Here is a 16952-nt window from a genome sequence, read left to right on the forward strand (position 1 = left end):
TTTTTTTTGATAGTATGAACATTTTTTGTAATATAATGTTTTGGGTTTGTTATTTTGCAGTCATCTATCACTCTACATTCACCCTAATATATAGCATTTTAATCACCTTCACTGAAAAACGAGCCCTGAATGTTTACATGTGCATTTTGTGTGTGCAACATATTTCTCCTTCTTTTAACTTTTAAAGTTATTTCCTGTGGCGAGCTTCCTATACCTCCAAATGGGAATAAGATTGGAACTCAGATCACCTATGGCTCAACAGCTATCTTCACTTGTGACTTAGGATTCATGTTGGTGGGCTCAGCTGTAAGGGAATGTCTCTCTTCCGGACTATGGAGTGGAACTGAAACAAGATGCTTAGGTAAGGAATTGGTTTCCCTTTGTGCCAATTGTAAATTTACAGCCCTACTGTGTGGTCATGTGACAATATGTGCTAACTTGAGCATCCATTTCCTGTCAACAAATTTATTTCTGTTGCATTCAAGAGAAACTTTCCTTACTGAAATATCCTTTCCAATTGAGTTTAAGGCAGTGATAGCACTCTGAAGTTGCCATTATAGTTCCATTATCATTTATCATCACAATGGCAGAGTGCAAGGCAATGCAATGAAATGGCACATGGTAATATAACTTTACTTTTAGGATTTCAACCTGCAGGGGTAATGTTCATTCTTCCTTTGCTCAGCCTTCCGCCCCAACCTGTATGTTTTCATTTTTATTTATACTAGTAATTTAGTAATGGTTCTGTGGTTCCACTTTTCTTCCATGGTTAGCCTTCCATAAACAAAATGGCAGAGCCACTTGAGCTAAAAGTATTTGGCAGAGATTAGCTTTCTACATGTGTGTAGATCTGAAGTGTTGACACAGGAACACTGCTACATCTCCATCCATATCACTTTTGCATGTGTTTGTTGATAAATATGTTTCATCCCGTTACAACAGTAACCTGAAATGTTTAAAGTGGGAACCTCCATCAAAATGTGTATTTAAATATGTTATGTATTGAGTTGAATAGGATCCAAAATGCAGCAGTCTGATTGGTCCTAGAACAATAGGATCCAAAATGCAGCAGTCCGATTGGTCCTAGAACAATGCAGCAGTATGATTGGTCTGCAGGAGCTACCCAATCTGGCTCCAGATGGAAGTGAATCCACAACCTGATTGGCCTACAGTAGATTTCCGGAATTAGCCAATCACGTGCAGCCCGTTGTGTAAATAATGTATATAAAGCAGATACTTTGAGGGGACTTTCATTCCTCCTCACCACTATGAGCTGAATAAAGAGCATGAAATCCACTCTCGACTCTGAGTATATTTCAAAATACATACACACACACACACACACACACACACACACAATAATATGTATTTTGAATGTATTTTATCATAAAATACAACCCCCCCCCAATAAAACACATACATCTCTAAACATATTTTGTCTCAAAATATATGTTTTAAAAACCAATCTGGCAGTTCCTAACTCCCAAAAATCTAACACAAAATTCAGAGCAGTGCAAAAGCTGAAAGTTAACTGCCTTCTGCTTTGCGCATTAACCCAGGAGGAATCAGGTCAGCTCATACTGGAACTGGGGAGGGGCATGAGTTTTTTCAAGCATCCCTACTGCCAGTCTCCAGGTGTTAACAAGTACCTGGAGTCTATGCAAGTACAAACAGTATATGGTCCTGTGTACACAGAAAAAACCAACTTGTGAAAAATAGCAGGAGTGGGTCAGTAGAGAATGGAGATTGTGTCCAGTCCACCCACATTCTGAACATTGTTAAAGGGCTATTGTTTTAACAGATGTTCCATGGAGGACAGCTTAACTACTCCTCTTTGTCTTGCCAAGGGAATTCTTTGTCATAGGGAAATAAGCGAGGCTCTGACTGCTTGACAACTAGTTATATTTATTTCCCCTTAGACCTTAAAAGAAATGGTAAAGGAAACCAATTAGAAACTAAGAACTGCAAGAAACCACTACATGAGCAGAATCCAATTCTCCTGAACTTTTACCATAAACAATTACCGGCTTGCTCACTATAAGGTCACAGTTGTTTGATGCCTGTGCAGAACTGAATGTTTCTGCTTCCTGGGGAATCATTAGTCTGAAAGGATAAAAATAAAGGAATACAAACTTGTAAAAAAGCTTGGATTGTTGCTTTCTCATAGTTCTCAAATCAAATTATTTGACATTTAAAAGATACAGAAGCTTGCCAAGGGAGGTGGCATTTCCAATTTATCGTTTAATGTACCATTTTTGTACTTTTCCCCATGGAAAACCTAGAGATTAGAAATAAAACATGGAAATATTAACAGTTACTAGGCGTTAAGTAAATTAAAGAAATTGTGGCTAATATGCAGCCCTCCTGGCTTATAAAATCTAGCAGAGGGGAGTTGATTGGTTGGATCCAGAGTGTGGTTAACACTTCATTGCATAAAGAGGTGGTCCCTGCTGCTTGAAAGAGTGATAGAGTGATGACTCCTAAAGAACCATCCATGGACCCTTTGGACTGGAATCAATTGGGGAAGATGGTGGAGAGAGTTGAGGTGCGGCAACTGCAAACATTATTGAATGACATGGATTATTTAGACCCATTCCAATCTGAATCCAGGCCTGGCCACAGGACTGAGTCAGCTTGAGTCACCCTGGTGAATGACCTTTACAGACAGTGAGACAAGGGGAGTATGACCTTTCCACTCCTTCTCAGTCTCTCTGCAGCTTTCAGTACCATTGGCCATAGCATTTTCCTGGACCGGCTTTGTGCAGTGGGAATTGGGGGGCACTGTGCTACAATAGTCCTTGTCCTACCTACAGGACTGAGTGCATCAAGTAGCACTGAGAGAGTGCTTCTCAAGTCACGGTTTTGCAGTAGGGTGCCACAGGGCACTATTTTGTTTCCAGTTCTATTTAATATCTACGCAAAGTCATTGGGAGCAAGGTACCTTCAGTATGATGATGATGCTTAGCTCTGTTTCTCCATAACATATCAGTCAGGAGAATTGTTTATTGCAGATCCATTTCAGCATGGACCCATGACAATAGATTGAAGACATGTTTGTATAACAATAAAATTATGCAAAACAGCATATAGTCATTTACCTTAAATGATAACATATTTAGTGTAGCATAGTGAGCGTCTCCATCCCCATCATTCTGCCCGGACACTGAGGTCCCGTGCCAAGGGCCTTCTGGTGGTTCCCTCCCTGTAAGAAGCCAAGTTACAGGGAACCAGGCAGAGGGCCTTCTCGGTAGTGGCACCCGCCCTGTGGAACGCCCTCCCACCAGATGTCAAAGAGAAAAACAACCACCAGATTATTAGAAAACATCTGAAGGCAGCCCTGTTTAGGGAAGCTTTTAATGTTTAATAGATTATTGTATTTTAATATTCTGTTGGAAGCCACCCAGAGTGGCTGGGGAAACCCAGCCAGATGGGCAGGGTATAAATAATACATTGTTGTTGTTGTTGTTGTTGTTGTTGTTGTTGTTGTTGGCTTTGGTGGCCCAGAGCATGTCATCTGATTTGGGTTGCTGCAACAGACTAGCCTAGGTGGTTCTCATGAATTAATTTATTGAGATAGAAAATTTACCATGCAGCACATTCTACAGCCAAAGATGAAAGCTTTCACCAACACAGTTAGCATCCAACCCCCATGTCAGTTATTTCCCTTTTGGGGGAATTATGCTGCCCTTGGCTCATCCAGCTGAGCCTGGAATGAGCAAGTTTGACCGACATCTTTGGGAGAACTTGATTGGGGACTTGAGCTGGGATCCAGCAAGCTGTGCTGGATTTCCATCATATCCTAACTCACTCATCTTGAGGGATATTTGTTTAGGACTGTCCCTTGAGTGCTGTTAAGCAACCTGACATGTTTATTACCCCAAAAATCAGTTAACATAAAGGAATCTTAATTATGGATTAAACAGAAGGAATATAGTGGCATATTGGTCCCATTCCAGAATGTTGTGTGTTATCAGAAGTGGCATGTTTGTAACAAAACAGCCAAAAGAAAAAGAAAAAGTTAATTCATATGTTTGGTTTTGATAATACTGAATGAAGCAATTTGTTCTTTTCTCTGGAATATTGGGAAGGGGGACTTAGTCAGAAACATAATGTAAGAGCTGGGGGGGGGGGTCATTGTGAAGTAAAGGAGCATGGGAAAAGTTACTGTCCTACAAAGAAATGATCAAGAGTGATTATATTTTAAATTGAACCGTAGTTGAATAACTTTTCTTCTTCTTCCCAAATGGCCAGATAGATTGGTTTCGAACTTTGGAAAAGAGAATGCTTTTGCTCCCTCTCCTTCATCTGGCCCAGAGCACTGAAATGGTTTAAAATGGAAGCACCATAAGACCATTAACAACAAAAGGAGCCGTAAAATGTATAGTGTGCAGCAAGGTTTTTACAGTGGCAGGTGTTCTCGCATTCTTGACAGTGTCAAATAGGCACTCTTGAAATTCTTTTCATCACAGACATTTTAGAAGCAAAAAAAGGGAAAGGGAGGGGGGAATCTACTCCAACTCATTGAAACTGAAGGGGAATTAAACAAGCCATGCTGGAATGGCTATGCAGTAAACTGTCACCAATTATTTGTAATAATAGCACTATTGCCATTGTTTGAAGCCCTTGTGCACCTCCTTTTTCATGGCATAACGAGGCAGCCATTCTCCAAGATGTGCAGACAAAAAAAGAGTGGTTTCCTTGGTGATGGAAATGACTATAAATGAGAGCTCTCACAATATTCCTTCCCTTTCAGCAATGCATCCTTTCACACTTCCATAGTTCATATATTACTGTCTTCAGATGGAGAATATTTACCCCCATCACCATTCATTTTTATGCGTGATATGCAACTAAGTTTTAATCATAGTCATTAATTTAAGTGGGTCTACTCTGGGTAAAATTTAGTTGACTACCACTGCACATTTGTTTAATTATGAGGATAATGGCATTTTTAAAATATATACAGTCTATAAGTGTGTGTGTGTGTTGATGCTTCAGGGCGGATTGAGTCTGTATAATTGGGAACTCTCTGAAATAGCATTAACGAGCTTTGGTTTTGTACAGCAGGTAACACATAAGTAGATATGTTCCCAAATTTGCACAGTAATGAATTTCTATGGAACCCGCTTTTTTCATATAAGAATGTACAGAATGTATTCACTTCACAAAATGACAGGTGATTATTATACAAGGTATGCATTTAAATAAAGCCAGCCATGATTTGGCATTGTGTGGTTGATTTATCAATTAACATCTGCACTGTGCTCTGAGGGGGCGGAGTGGAAATTTAATCCTCCCCCAGCTGGTCTTGAACTTCTATTCAGAACTTTGTAAACATTGTTTCAGCAAAATAATAATATCCATTTTATCTGGACAAATAAAATGATATCCAACTAAACAGACCCGCTATCATAAAGTCTTTTGCCTGTAGGAAGGATTTCCCCCTCCATCTTCTCTACCCATGCCCTCTTAAATCTGTTCTGGCTTTCCCAACCCTTTGGAACAGATTTGGGGAGGGTACACAGGGAGAGGAGAGGAAGGGGACGTTCCATTGGACAAGTGGAAATCCTTGCACTAGCAGACCTATTTAGTTGGATACCATTTACAATTTGGTTATTATTAATTTAATGTATTTACAGCCCACCCTTCTCTCAAATTGGGATTTAAGGTGGCTTACAACATTTAAAATCATCATTATGAATTGCAGAGCAATAAAACTGACTAATTGAAAACAATAGTTAAAATACACACTTAAAACCAGAACAAAAATGCAGTTTGCCTTGACAGCAGCCCACTAGTTAGCATTATCTGCATCTTAGTTTTCAAATGCCCATCTAAATAAGAAGTTCTTAGCCTGCCAGCAGAAGGATATGGGAGGGGATTCCCCAATTATTTTACAGTTCTGTGTATACTGCTTAGATATATTTTTTTTTGATTAAGCAGTTTATATCCCATGATTCCCTGGTGTCTTATTGGGCAACCTGCATGGGAATTACACCATTTAGCCCTAACAATGACATTATGAAGCATTTCAGACTGAGACAGAGCGACTGGAATAAGGTGCCCCGGCTTATTCATGGCTGAGCAGGGATTCAAAGCTATTTATTTAAATCAAGCACTCTAGCCACTGCACTATGTTGGCTGTGGCAATTTTTATTCAAGACCATGCTTCAAATCTCCCTTCAGTCATTAAAGACACTGGGCCATTCACTACTTCTTGGGCTAACCTACCAACAGGGTTGTGGTAAGTTTTATGTGCAGAAGTGTTATATGTTGTACCCGGTATTGCATGAAGGAAATGCAATGGTGAAATATAAATATTAGAACTAAAATACAAACAATAATGGTGGACAAGAAATAAAAGTGTTGTTCCTGTTTGTAAACCACCATAATTGTATCTTTTTGTAGCTGGACACTGTGGTATTCCAGACCTTATAGTCAATGGCCAAGTAATTGGAGAGAATTATGGCTACAGAGACACTGTCGTATATCAGTGCAGTCCTGGCTTTCGACTCATCGGCTCTTCTGTGCGAATATGCCAGCAGGATCACAACTGGTCTGGTCAGCTTCCATCCTGTGTGCGTAAGTAAGCATGGCAGAGGTTATAGTGTGCTTGCATAATTAACATCCGCCCCCCATCTGATGGGGCTAAAATGAGCAGCTTTCATACTGCCTGCGAGACTACTGAAGCATGAAGTTGTTTCTAATAAAGAATAAATGAATTATATCATTGGAAGGGAAATGGCACATAGCATCTGATCCAGAGATATCTCATCATTTTGGGGCTAAGGTCTATCATTGCTCGTGGTCAACCCTCCAGAGATTTCATGCCAGTAGTGGCTGTGGCTAAAAGTAGGTGAGGCCATCCCACAATCTTGCAGGCCACACACCCTCCCAGTATACACACTTTCTAACACACACACATACAAAAAGACATTCACACACATACAGCTGATCCATGCAGATGATCTGAGGATGGTTGTTATCACAACAATTGTCCAGTTTTCAGTCTGATAATCAGGGAACTAGCAGTTTGCATCCCTATCAAACTTCTCCATCCACTCCAGTGATGTATTTCTCTTTTTTCTTTTTTGCTGCTGCTGCCAAAATGGACAATCTTGTGCAGTTTGTGTGTGTGTGTGTGTGTGTGTGTGTGAGAGAGAGAGAGAGAGAGAGAGAGAGAGAGAGAGAATTTTTACTGGGGTGCAGATCAGGCCCTGGCATGGCAATTAGCCATCCCTGGTCTAGCCCAACCCTATGCTCAATTCAGGATGCAAGTACATAATCTTTGGGAAATGGTTGACCAATTTAAACAGGCAAAGGAAAGCCCACCACCTCCAGAGGCAGTCTGCTTCACAGCTCTTAACAATGAAAATGTTCCTCCTGATTTTTATCTGAAATATATTCCCTGCAATTTCCATCCACGGCTGAACTACTTCTTCATCTGTAAACTAAATTGTAGTGGGGATGAAAACAGCCATTTCCCCATCTCAGTTATTTTAGAAAACTGCATTCTTTTGAAAACATTTCCTTCAATAAATAACTAATCCTGTTATTCCCCCCCCCCCCACGAGACTTAGAATATATTGGTCAAAAGTTAAGGAGCATAATCTACACTTCTGCAGGTAGTGATGGTTATAGTTATTATTACAGTGCCATCAATGTACATGGTGCTTTACAGGATTTCATAAGCAAAGGCAGAGAGGACTCTGGCCCAAAACAGCTTGCAATCTATAGTTGGCAATGGGAAGACAGCAGAAGATGTGGAGGGAGAATAACTGAAGGAAAGAGTGAATGGGAACAAATTCTGTGAAACATTTTTATTTTTATTTTGCAAATCCTCAGCATGGAATGATACTGAAGTGTGTGAAAAACAGTAAATGCCATGTTCTGTCCAGGTTAGGATGTCATGTTAAAGTATGGTTTAGCACTTCTGCCTTCACCGCCAGGCAGAAATTATTTCATCGATATTCTAGAATGAGACACAAATATATTGCTGTGTTTACATCCAGGATAGAACTCACAATAAATAGCCCTAGGTCATGTGCAGCAGCACCAGAGATGGCTTCCTTCAACAGCAACAGAAGGACTGCTTGACTGAACAAAGTAGAGTTTTCTGCCATGCAGGTTTTTCAGGAAATGGTTGGAATAAAGGTTAAAATAACGGGGTATGTCACAGGAGAGATAGTAACCACCACTCATTGCCTGGAAGCTCTGCAGTGTATTGCAGTATGTCAATGAAAACAGAAATAAAAATTCTGATCCCTGTAGCAGTTTCTGATTTTATTTTTTTTACCTATATTTAAGTACCAGGTGCAATTTCATTATAGTTTTTCTTTTCTTTTCATAATAACATTGTGTTCAGATGTATAGCCAGATCCATTAAGCACTACATTGTGAAGTGATAACAGATACTTAAGGTACAGTCCTATACCTTCTTTCCTGGGGTAAAAATCCCATGGATCTCAGCAATGTTGAGTGAGTAGGCACTTACATGATTGCACTGAAAGCCAGCAAAAGCTTTTTGTAGATCAGAACACTTTGGAACCTCCTGCCTCAACTGGTATGTGATTGGTTTCTTTTGGGATACCTTCTCTTACAGAAGGTGGTCATTTGCACTTTCACGAAGATTTCAAAAGTAAGGAGGCAAGAAAATATTCAAAATAATTGTATCTGCTTGGTGGTGTAGCAGTAAAACTGCTAGCACATTTGCAAAGCTAAGCAGGGTCCAGTACGGTTTCAAATTGGATGGGGTTTGGACTAGACGCCCATTGAGGTTCTGTCCAACTCTACTATTCTGTAATTGTTTTAAAGTCTTCATTATACGTTACAGTGAAAAGTGATAACGGTATGCTTTCTCTTTCACTCACTTCTGATGTTAGCTGTTAGCTGTGGTCATCCTGGTAGTCCAATTTATGGAAGAACAAGTGGGAATGGTTTCAACTTCAATGATGTTGTGACATTTTCCTGTAACACTGGTTATGTTATGCAAGGACCAACAAAAGCCCAATGTCAGGCAAACAGACAATGGAGTCATCCACCACCCATATGCAAAGGTAAGGCTGAAAAAAAATGTTGTAAAAATGGGAAGGGATGTTTGCTTGTTTTGCACATAAGGATGATGTCCAAGTCTGTGTCTGTATTATGCACCATTTGAGGGGGGGCTGTGATTTGAGATGGGCAGAAAGCCTTTTAGGGTTTAAAATACTTTTCTCAGCTTCAAATATAACATAATTCCCAAAAGATCCTATTTTTGTCCATCAGACAGGCCCTGTAGGTGAGTTTTAAGGCGGCACAGAATGTAAAGCCATTTAAATGGTATTTTCATTCATTTTACTTTATCTTAAAAAGAAGGGTGATTGTGTTTCACCTTTTCTGCTGGGAGCTATAGCTGAAATGCCAAGCCCTTCAGAAAGTTTATCTTACAGGTGCTTTATTTGTTTGACCTCATCAAACTCATAGGGTTTTGGTTTACCTAGCAATGATTACTAATTTTGGTGCAGTGGACAATAGCATATAAAATATAAACATTTTTTGCCCTAAGTGGTCAGAGGCACAAGGCGTGTGCTGATTTGACTGCACATGCTTTTGGAATGCTTAGATAGCCTTGAAATTTTTTGCCATATTTTTAAAGTAGGTTTGGACAACCTAGTTGATAATGAACATCAAATCCATATCCTTTGGAGTTGTTTTTCCCCCAAGGGAAAAAACAAAAGCCGTGTTCTCACTTTGAAGACTATGACATTTACATCGATTAATGTTAAAATTAATCAAGACTTGCTGTTGCCTGGTAGAAACTGGTAAACTTTTCAACTAACTGCAAGCTTGCAAGTTGTTTCATATCAAGTTAAACTAATGTATCCCCTCTAGTAAGTTCCTGTCACAGGGACAGGAAAAAACATAGCAGCATTCATAATGAGAAAAATTACTCATAGAACTACACCCCCCCCCAAAGAAAATCATGCTCAAGGCTGTGGTGTAACCCACCATTTTGCTCCATTTCTCTTTTATAGCATTCTAGTTGTTTCTGACACACATATTTATTTTCCTTGATTTTCATTTCCTCATTTCTCCCCCTTTTCAGTTTATAAATAATATCATATCCCCACCCCATAAGCTGAAGAACTGATAGATAGTCCACTGGACGCAGCTCACTGATTAAGTGCTGTGTTTTAGAGCCAAACAACATCCCACAAAACGTACACATTTTACCATAATTTCCTGAGGTGGAGAAGAAAATCCTGCCACTACTTGAGTTTGTGATGACCTTCAGGACCACCTTGGATATGAGGTGGATATTTGGGTTCTTCCACCTGTGCTGATTGGTTATTTATTAGGAGTTGAGGTTGTGCGGCAACATGAATGTTACAATTATGTTGTTGGGAGTGTGTGGATAGAAGCATAACTTCTAGAGCAGTGGTTTTCAACCAGTGTGTCATAGCACCCTGGGGTGCCTTGAATGACGGTCAGGGGTGCCGCAGGCAACACTGGCCTCTGTCCCTCCTTCCTCCCCTCTCTCCTCTGATGCCCTCTCGCGTCTCTGCCTCCCAAGAAGCTCCGCAGGCAAATGGTGCCTCTGGAGGTGGTCAGTGGGGCTGGTTGACAGGAGCTGAGGCAGAAATGGAGTAAGCAAGCAAGCAAGCGGGTGAGGGAGCCCAGCCAGCCCGTCTGCCAGCCCTTGCTGTTGGGAATGGACAGACAAGTCCCAGGTCTCTGTGGGGCAGTGTGAGGAGGCACTTCTCTTTGGGGTGGGGGGTGGCAGCTCAGAGACTAGGGGTGGCAGCAGTGGCTGCCCAGAGGACTCCCAAGGAGAGGGGAGAGGAGAAGATGTTGAGGGAACACTCGACAAGGGAGAGTGTTTGAAAAAGGCTGAGAGGCTGCTAGCTCTACAGGCAAGGGGTGACATAACTGGGTGCCGCAGAAAGCATGTAGTTTGTCAAGGGTGCCATGGACTCAAAAAGGTTGAAAACCTCTGTCCTAGAAGTGATATAGAATCGGGCTCCCAAGTAGCTGTGGGACATGAGCCCTCTAGTGATCTAGAAATGAAGAGAGTATCTTATAATAATAATAATAATAATAATAATAATAATAATAATAATAATTTATTATTTATACCCCGCCCATCTGGCTGAGTTTCCCCAGCCACTCTCGGTGGCTCCCAGTCGAGTGCTAAAAACAATATATTAAAAACTTCCCTAAAAAGGGCTGCCTTCAGATGTCTTTTAAAGATAAGATAACTGCTTATTTCCTTCACATCTGAAGGGAGGGCGTTCCACAGGGCGGCCCCACTACCGATAAGGCCCTCTTTCCGGTTTATGTTTGGCAGAGATTCTTTGTATGTGGTTATTATTATTTTTTAACCATGGATTGAGAGTTGGCAAACTATACAAAAAATAGCTACCATAAAGTGACGGCAGCATTCTGCCTATGCCTATGCTGATTTTTTTTTTGATTTTTTTTAAACTGGTTTCAAGAATAGCTTTGTGCAAATTGCTGCTTATACTGGCATTCATTTTATTCTCTGCATAGTATTTTTCACCTGAAGACCTGTGGGAAACTTGCACATTTCAAAAACGTGAAATTCACACATAATTAGGTTTTTCTGGGGGGGAATCTTGTTTGTTTATTTATAATCAAGCAGTATATCTATTTCACGAAGTAAATAAATGAAATGTTTACTGTTTTCTGTTTAGTGGTCAACTGTTCTGATCCGGGAATCCCTGCAAATTCCATACGAGAAAGTAAAATTGAACATGGGAATTTCACCTATGGCACAGTTGTCTTTTATGATTGTAACCCTGGATATTTTTTATTTGGATCTTCAGTTTTAGTCTGCCAGCCAAATGGTCACTGGGATAAACCTTTGCCAGAATGCATTAGTAAGTATCTTAGAATAAATATCATTATTCATAGTAGATTATTATTAGTAGACTGCAGCCTTAGTTACCTTTCTGAAGTTTGTTTGCTTATTATTGTTTTGTTTGCAAATTCATTGTATATACACATTATTTCTGAGCGTATCCACAGCCAATTTCCTTTTACAGTGAACATGAAAGGTCATTGGTTTTGAATAAAAGGTGTCTAATTATTGTCTGTGTTCTTGAAATTTGTTGTTTGTTTATTTCACATTACTGCATAGTTTTCTTATCAATTCCTTAAATGATTATATTTTCCATTCTCTGTTTACACAGTCCAATACAATCTTTGCTGCTCAAATCTATTTTATTTACTCTATTTTATTTGACAAGATTTACCACTTAGTCTACAAAAACCTCCAAGTGGTTTATATAAAACAATATAAAATAGTCATTAAAATATGCATAGAATTAAGCATTAAAACATATTGACATAAAATTTATCAATATAAAAATAGAAATGGGTTTTAAAACAATTATACATACCAATATTACATTTTAAAATTGCATTATTTGGTAGGCTTTACTGGAGGGAGGAGAAGAGTTTTTAGCCAAAAATAACACAGTGAAGGACCCTACATAATGATGGGTAGGATCAATTCCTTGCAAAAGCAAAATGAATATTATGTGGCACTTGTAAAAGGATTTCCTATTAGCAATTATGATGCAACATTCCACAGTAATTGCAGCATCTTAAAAAGCAGAGACATCACCTTGCCAACAAAGGTCTGTATAGTTAAAGCTATGGTTTTCCCAGTAGTGATGTATGGAAATGAGAGCTGGACCATAAAGAAGGCTGATCGCTGAAGAATTGATGCTTTTGAATTATTGAGAGTCCTGTGGACTCTTGAGAGTCCTGTGGACTGCAAGAAGATCAAACCTATCCATTCTTAAGGAAATCAGCCCTGAGTGCTCACTGGAAGGACAGATTGTGAAGCTGAGGCTCCAATACTTTGGCCACCTCATGAGAAGACTCCCTGGAAAAGACCCTGATGCTGGGAAAGATTGAGGGCACGAGGAGAAGGGGACAACAGAGGACAAGATGGTTGGACAGTGTTCTCGAAGCTACCAGCATGAGTTTGACCAAACTGCGGGAGGCAGTGGGAGACAGGAGTGCCTGGCGTGCTCTGGTCCATGGGGTCACGAAGAGTTGGACGCAACTAAACAACTAAACAACAACAACATCAAGTACAAGCCCCATATAGGCAGTATTGTGCTAATCCAAGCTTGAAGTTACCATTGTCTGAACCACTGTGGTCAAACCATCCCTCCCCTCAAGGAACTAATAACATGATTATACATTATTATTCTCAGTGGTTTTTGTGGTATTCTCCTGATCCAGCTCTGTGAGATGAGTATTGGTCCCACTCCTATTTACAGAGTCATATACAGAGAGGAGCACTGGGGAACTGTTTTGGCTTCATAACCATTATACTGTGCTGTACCACAGGGTATAATATTGTCTCCAATGCTGTTTACCGTCTAAATTTAGCCATTTAAATTGAGAGCAGTTGTTCAGAACTTTGGGGTGAAGTCAGGGCCGTCTTAAGCATATCCGGCGCCATGGTGCAAAGATATTGAATCTAATGAAGCAGTCTATGATATATCAAGCCGGAATGAGATGTGAAAGTCCTCTTTTGTTAATAGGTTTTATTGTAACTCAAGAGGTTTTATATTAAAAGCCATTTTAATTTTGGGGTATATCTCATTCCTTGGGACCAATAGCCCAATGGTTCCTGCTGCTTTTATAACTGCTACCTATTGAGTCCCCCTCAAGTAATTAACAAAAAGAAACAAACAAAAACCACATGGAAATAAAAGGGTATTGTTATCATCAATTTATTTCAAATATTATAATTTCAATTTATTAGTTACTAGACCTTCTTTCACTTTTTTCTTTAAATGCGATAAATGCTAGGGAGCCCTTGAACATTTTTTTCAGATTTAGTGAGAATAGAGATCTAGAAGTTAGTGGGGACATCAAAACAGCTCAGTGACTTTTACTTTTACTATATACTTAATTACAAGCTGTAGCATTCAAATTCTTATAATATAACATATTCATATATAATGTATTCAGAAGAATGTATTTGCCCCAGGGCAAAGTTTTATGTTTTCCTTAAGCGTGTTAGTGGTCTACATTTAATGGCCCCTCTCTTTCAGTAGTCCCCCCCCCCTTTTTTTTTTACTTTCTGGCATCAAAATTTCTCTTGTATATTACTGATAATCTGTGAAAAGCTTGTAGCCTGACACACAAAGCCAAATTCAATTAAATATTGCTTTAAAATTGTGTCTCCTAGCTTATCTTGACAACCTTTCTTTGCTCCTTTTAAGTACTATGGGTGGGTGGGCGGATGGAGGAAGCAATTTCTTTTCCAAGGCATCCATTATCAGTGTGGATAATGTTCTACACAATGGAGTAAGGGATCTGTACTCTTATTTCTTTTGTTCTCGTTGAATAGGTGCCTGTTGGCCTAAACAGTTAAGCATTGTCATTAGTTTTGTAGGACTCACTCATTACTTACAATATGTATATATAAGCACTTTGCCAAAAGCCCTTGAATGCTAAAGAAAAAGCAGCGCTGCCCAGTTTTACAATGTATTTCTTCCACGCACAGCTAGGATACTTCCATTCCTGCTCACTTTTGCAAAATATATAATATTCCGTCTCCAGCAGAATTGGATTCAGGTGCATTTAAGAGCCAAGAAAAGAAATAATCAATCAGCATGACATGCAGGAAACTGCTTTCTTACCTTTATATTATGTTCCTTTAAATCTGTTTTAAATTTTCTGCATGGTTGCATCCAGAGGTTGATAGCAGATTGCATGTGAAATTGCAAACAAAACCACACATTGGTGGAATCTAGGATGGAAAATTCTGATTTCCTTTGGGTTTCCTTTTCTAAATTAGAAAAGTGAACTTTGTTTGAAGGAAACATGTTGAAAAGTCCTAGATCCAATTCTGACCTTATTGTCCATTTTTGTTTTATTCAAATGTACAACTAAAAATGTAATATGCAAATGAGAACGGCATGTGTTTGCAATGATGTATCAAATATTAGCCAGGACTGGATGTGTCTCCCTGTTGAATCTATACTTGGTGGCAAACCCAGGTTTTCTAGAATAACCCAACTGAAGTGACTTTGGTACATTTCTGAAAAGATAGTTCTGAACAGAGGCGCTTGTTTGGTGGCTGATCATAATTATTCCATTGTTTGTTGTTGTTTAGTCGTTTAGTCATGTCCGACTCTTTGTGACCCCATGGACCAGAGCATGCCAGACACTCCTGTCTTCCACTGCCTCCCGCAGTTTGGTCAAACTCATGTTGGTAGCTTCAGGAACACTGTCCAACCATCTTGTCCTCTGTCGTCCCCTTCTCCTAGTGCCCTCAATCTTCCCCAACATCAGGGTCTTTTCCAGGGAGTCTTCTCGTCTCATGAGGTGGCCAAAGTATTGGAGCCTCAGCTTCAGGATCTGCACTTCCAGTTAGCACTCAGGGCTGATTTCCTTCAGAATGGAGAGGTTTGATCTTCTTGCAGTCCATGGGACTCTCAAGAGTCTCCTCCAGCACCATAATTCAAAAGCATCAATTTTTCGGTGATCAGCCTTCTTCATGGTCCAGCTCTCACTTCCATACATCACTACTGGGAAAACCATAGCTTTAACTATACAGACCTTTGATGGCAAGGTGATGTCTTTGCTTTTTAAGATGCTGTCTAGGTTTGTCATTGCTTTCTCCCAAGAAGCATGCGTCTTTTAATTTTGTGACTGCTGTCACAATCTGCGGTGATCATGGAACCCAAGAAAGTAAAATCTCTCCCTGCCTCCATTTCTTCCCCTTCTATTTGCCAGGAGGTAATGGGACCAGTGGCCATAATCTTAGGGTTTTTTTTATGTTGAGCTTCAGACCATATTTTGCGCTGTCCTCTTTGACCCTCATTAAAAGGTTCTTTAATTCCTCCTCACTGTGTTAGTCCCGGGGGGAAGGTTACCATTGTCGTAGTCAAAGTCCAGTCCTGAGTCACTAGCCTGGAAACAGTTCACAAGGAGCGAGGCGAGGTCCGAAGCAGGAAGCCGGGCGGGGACAGGAACACTGGAAGGTCAGGTCTGGGTCCGGGTAGGAGCAGGTACTCAACGACGACGTTGCTCCCGCAACCTGGGACAGGGCTGACTGGCCTTTATCTTCTCTGAGGCCAGGGGCGGTCCCGGCCTCCAGGAGACCCGCCTCTCCTGGCCTTAAGGCGAGCACTCCTCCTGGGAGAAACCAGTTCCCTTCGCCTCTCTGCCCTGAGCCTCTGCAGTTCAGGAGAGGCTGAAGGGTTACTGGGCCCAGGGGGAGACTCACCTGTAGGCACTGAGTCCTCAACCACCTCTGGAGCCAGCATGGATTCACCTGGTGCCTGCTTCTGAGGATCCGGCACAGGTGTAGGCGCCTCAGAATCAAGGCCCTGCCCCAGTTCAGCCGGCCCTGGAGGCGGGGACTCCTGTGCAGGCTGGGATTCCTCCGGTTCACCCTCTGAATCGGATTCCCAGGCCATCACACTCACTTTCTGCCATCAAGGTTGTGTCATCGGCATATCTGAGCCTGTTGATATTTCTTCCGGCAATCTTAATTCCGTCTTGGGATTCATCCAGTCCAGCCTTTCGCATGATGAAGTCTGCATATAAGTTCCATAGTGACTGACAAATGTTCTGCAAACTTTCTTCTCTTTTTTCAAGGAGAAGTATTTTTGAGTGCTCCTCTCTGGTCCTGCCACCACCATACCTCCATAACGCCCATTTTGGGGGACTAACAGCAGGTTTGGCAAAGCTGACTGAGCCCTGGCTGAACTGGGATGTGCAAATTATTACATTGTTGTATCCTCAACTGAACACATTAGGAACTTGATGCCTGCTGAGCCTGGGTAGGCCAGGAATCAGGTAGCTGAGCCAGAGAACCTGAGCTTCTCATCCTCGTGGATCTTGCTGTATGATGGCCCCAAACTTGAAAGATATAGTAATGGTGGTGAAGGCAAATTGAACTGCATAGATTGGTG

At 40.7% G+C, this 16952-nt stretch overlaps 1 protein-coding gene across 5 annotated transcripts in view; it reads left to right on the top strand.

Moving 5' to 3' along the window:
• The window catches only part of CSMD3 (CUB and Sushi multiple domains 3), a 578955-nt gene that overhangs the window by 505943 nt on the left and 56060 nt on the right, over positions 1-16952 (top strand). For all 5 annotated transcript variants that reach the window (XR_013988260.1, XM_081012460.1, XM_081012461.1 and 2 more), the window contains 4 exons: positions 188-361; positions 6409-6582; positions 8883-9056; positions 11694-11879. Coding sequence is in view for 4 of the 5 variants with exons in the window: in XM_081012460.1 (XP_080868586.1) it covers positions 188-361; positions 6409-6582; positions 8883-9056; positions 11694-11879 (708 nt within the window). In the remaining variant the exon portion in view is untranslated. The remainder of the gene's footprint in view (positions 1-187; positions 362-6408; positions 6583-8882; positions 9057-11693; positions 11880-16952) is intronic.

This window comes from Podarcis pityusensis (genome assembly GCF_964106645.2).
Source record: "Podarcis pityusensis genome assembly, chromosome: 7".
Taxonomy (NCBI): Eukaryota; Metazoa; Chordata; class Lepidosauria; order Squamata; family Lacertidae; genus Podarcis; species Podarcis pityusensis.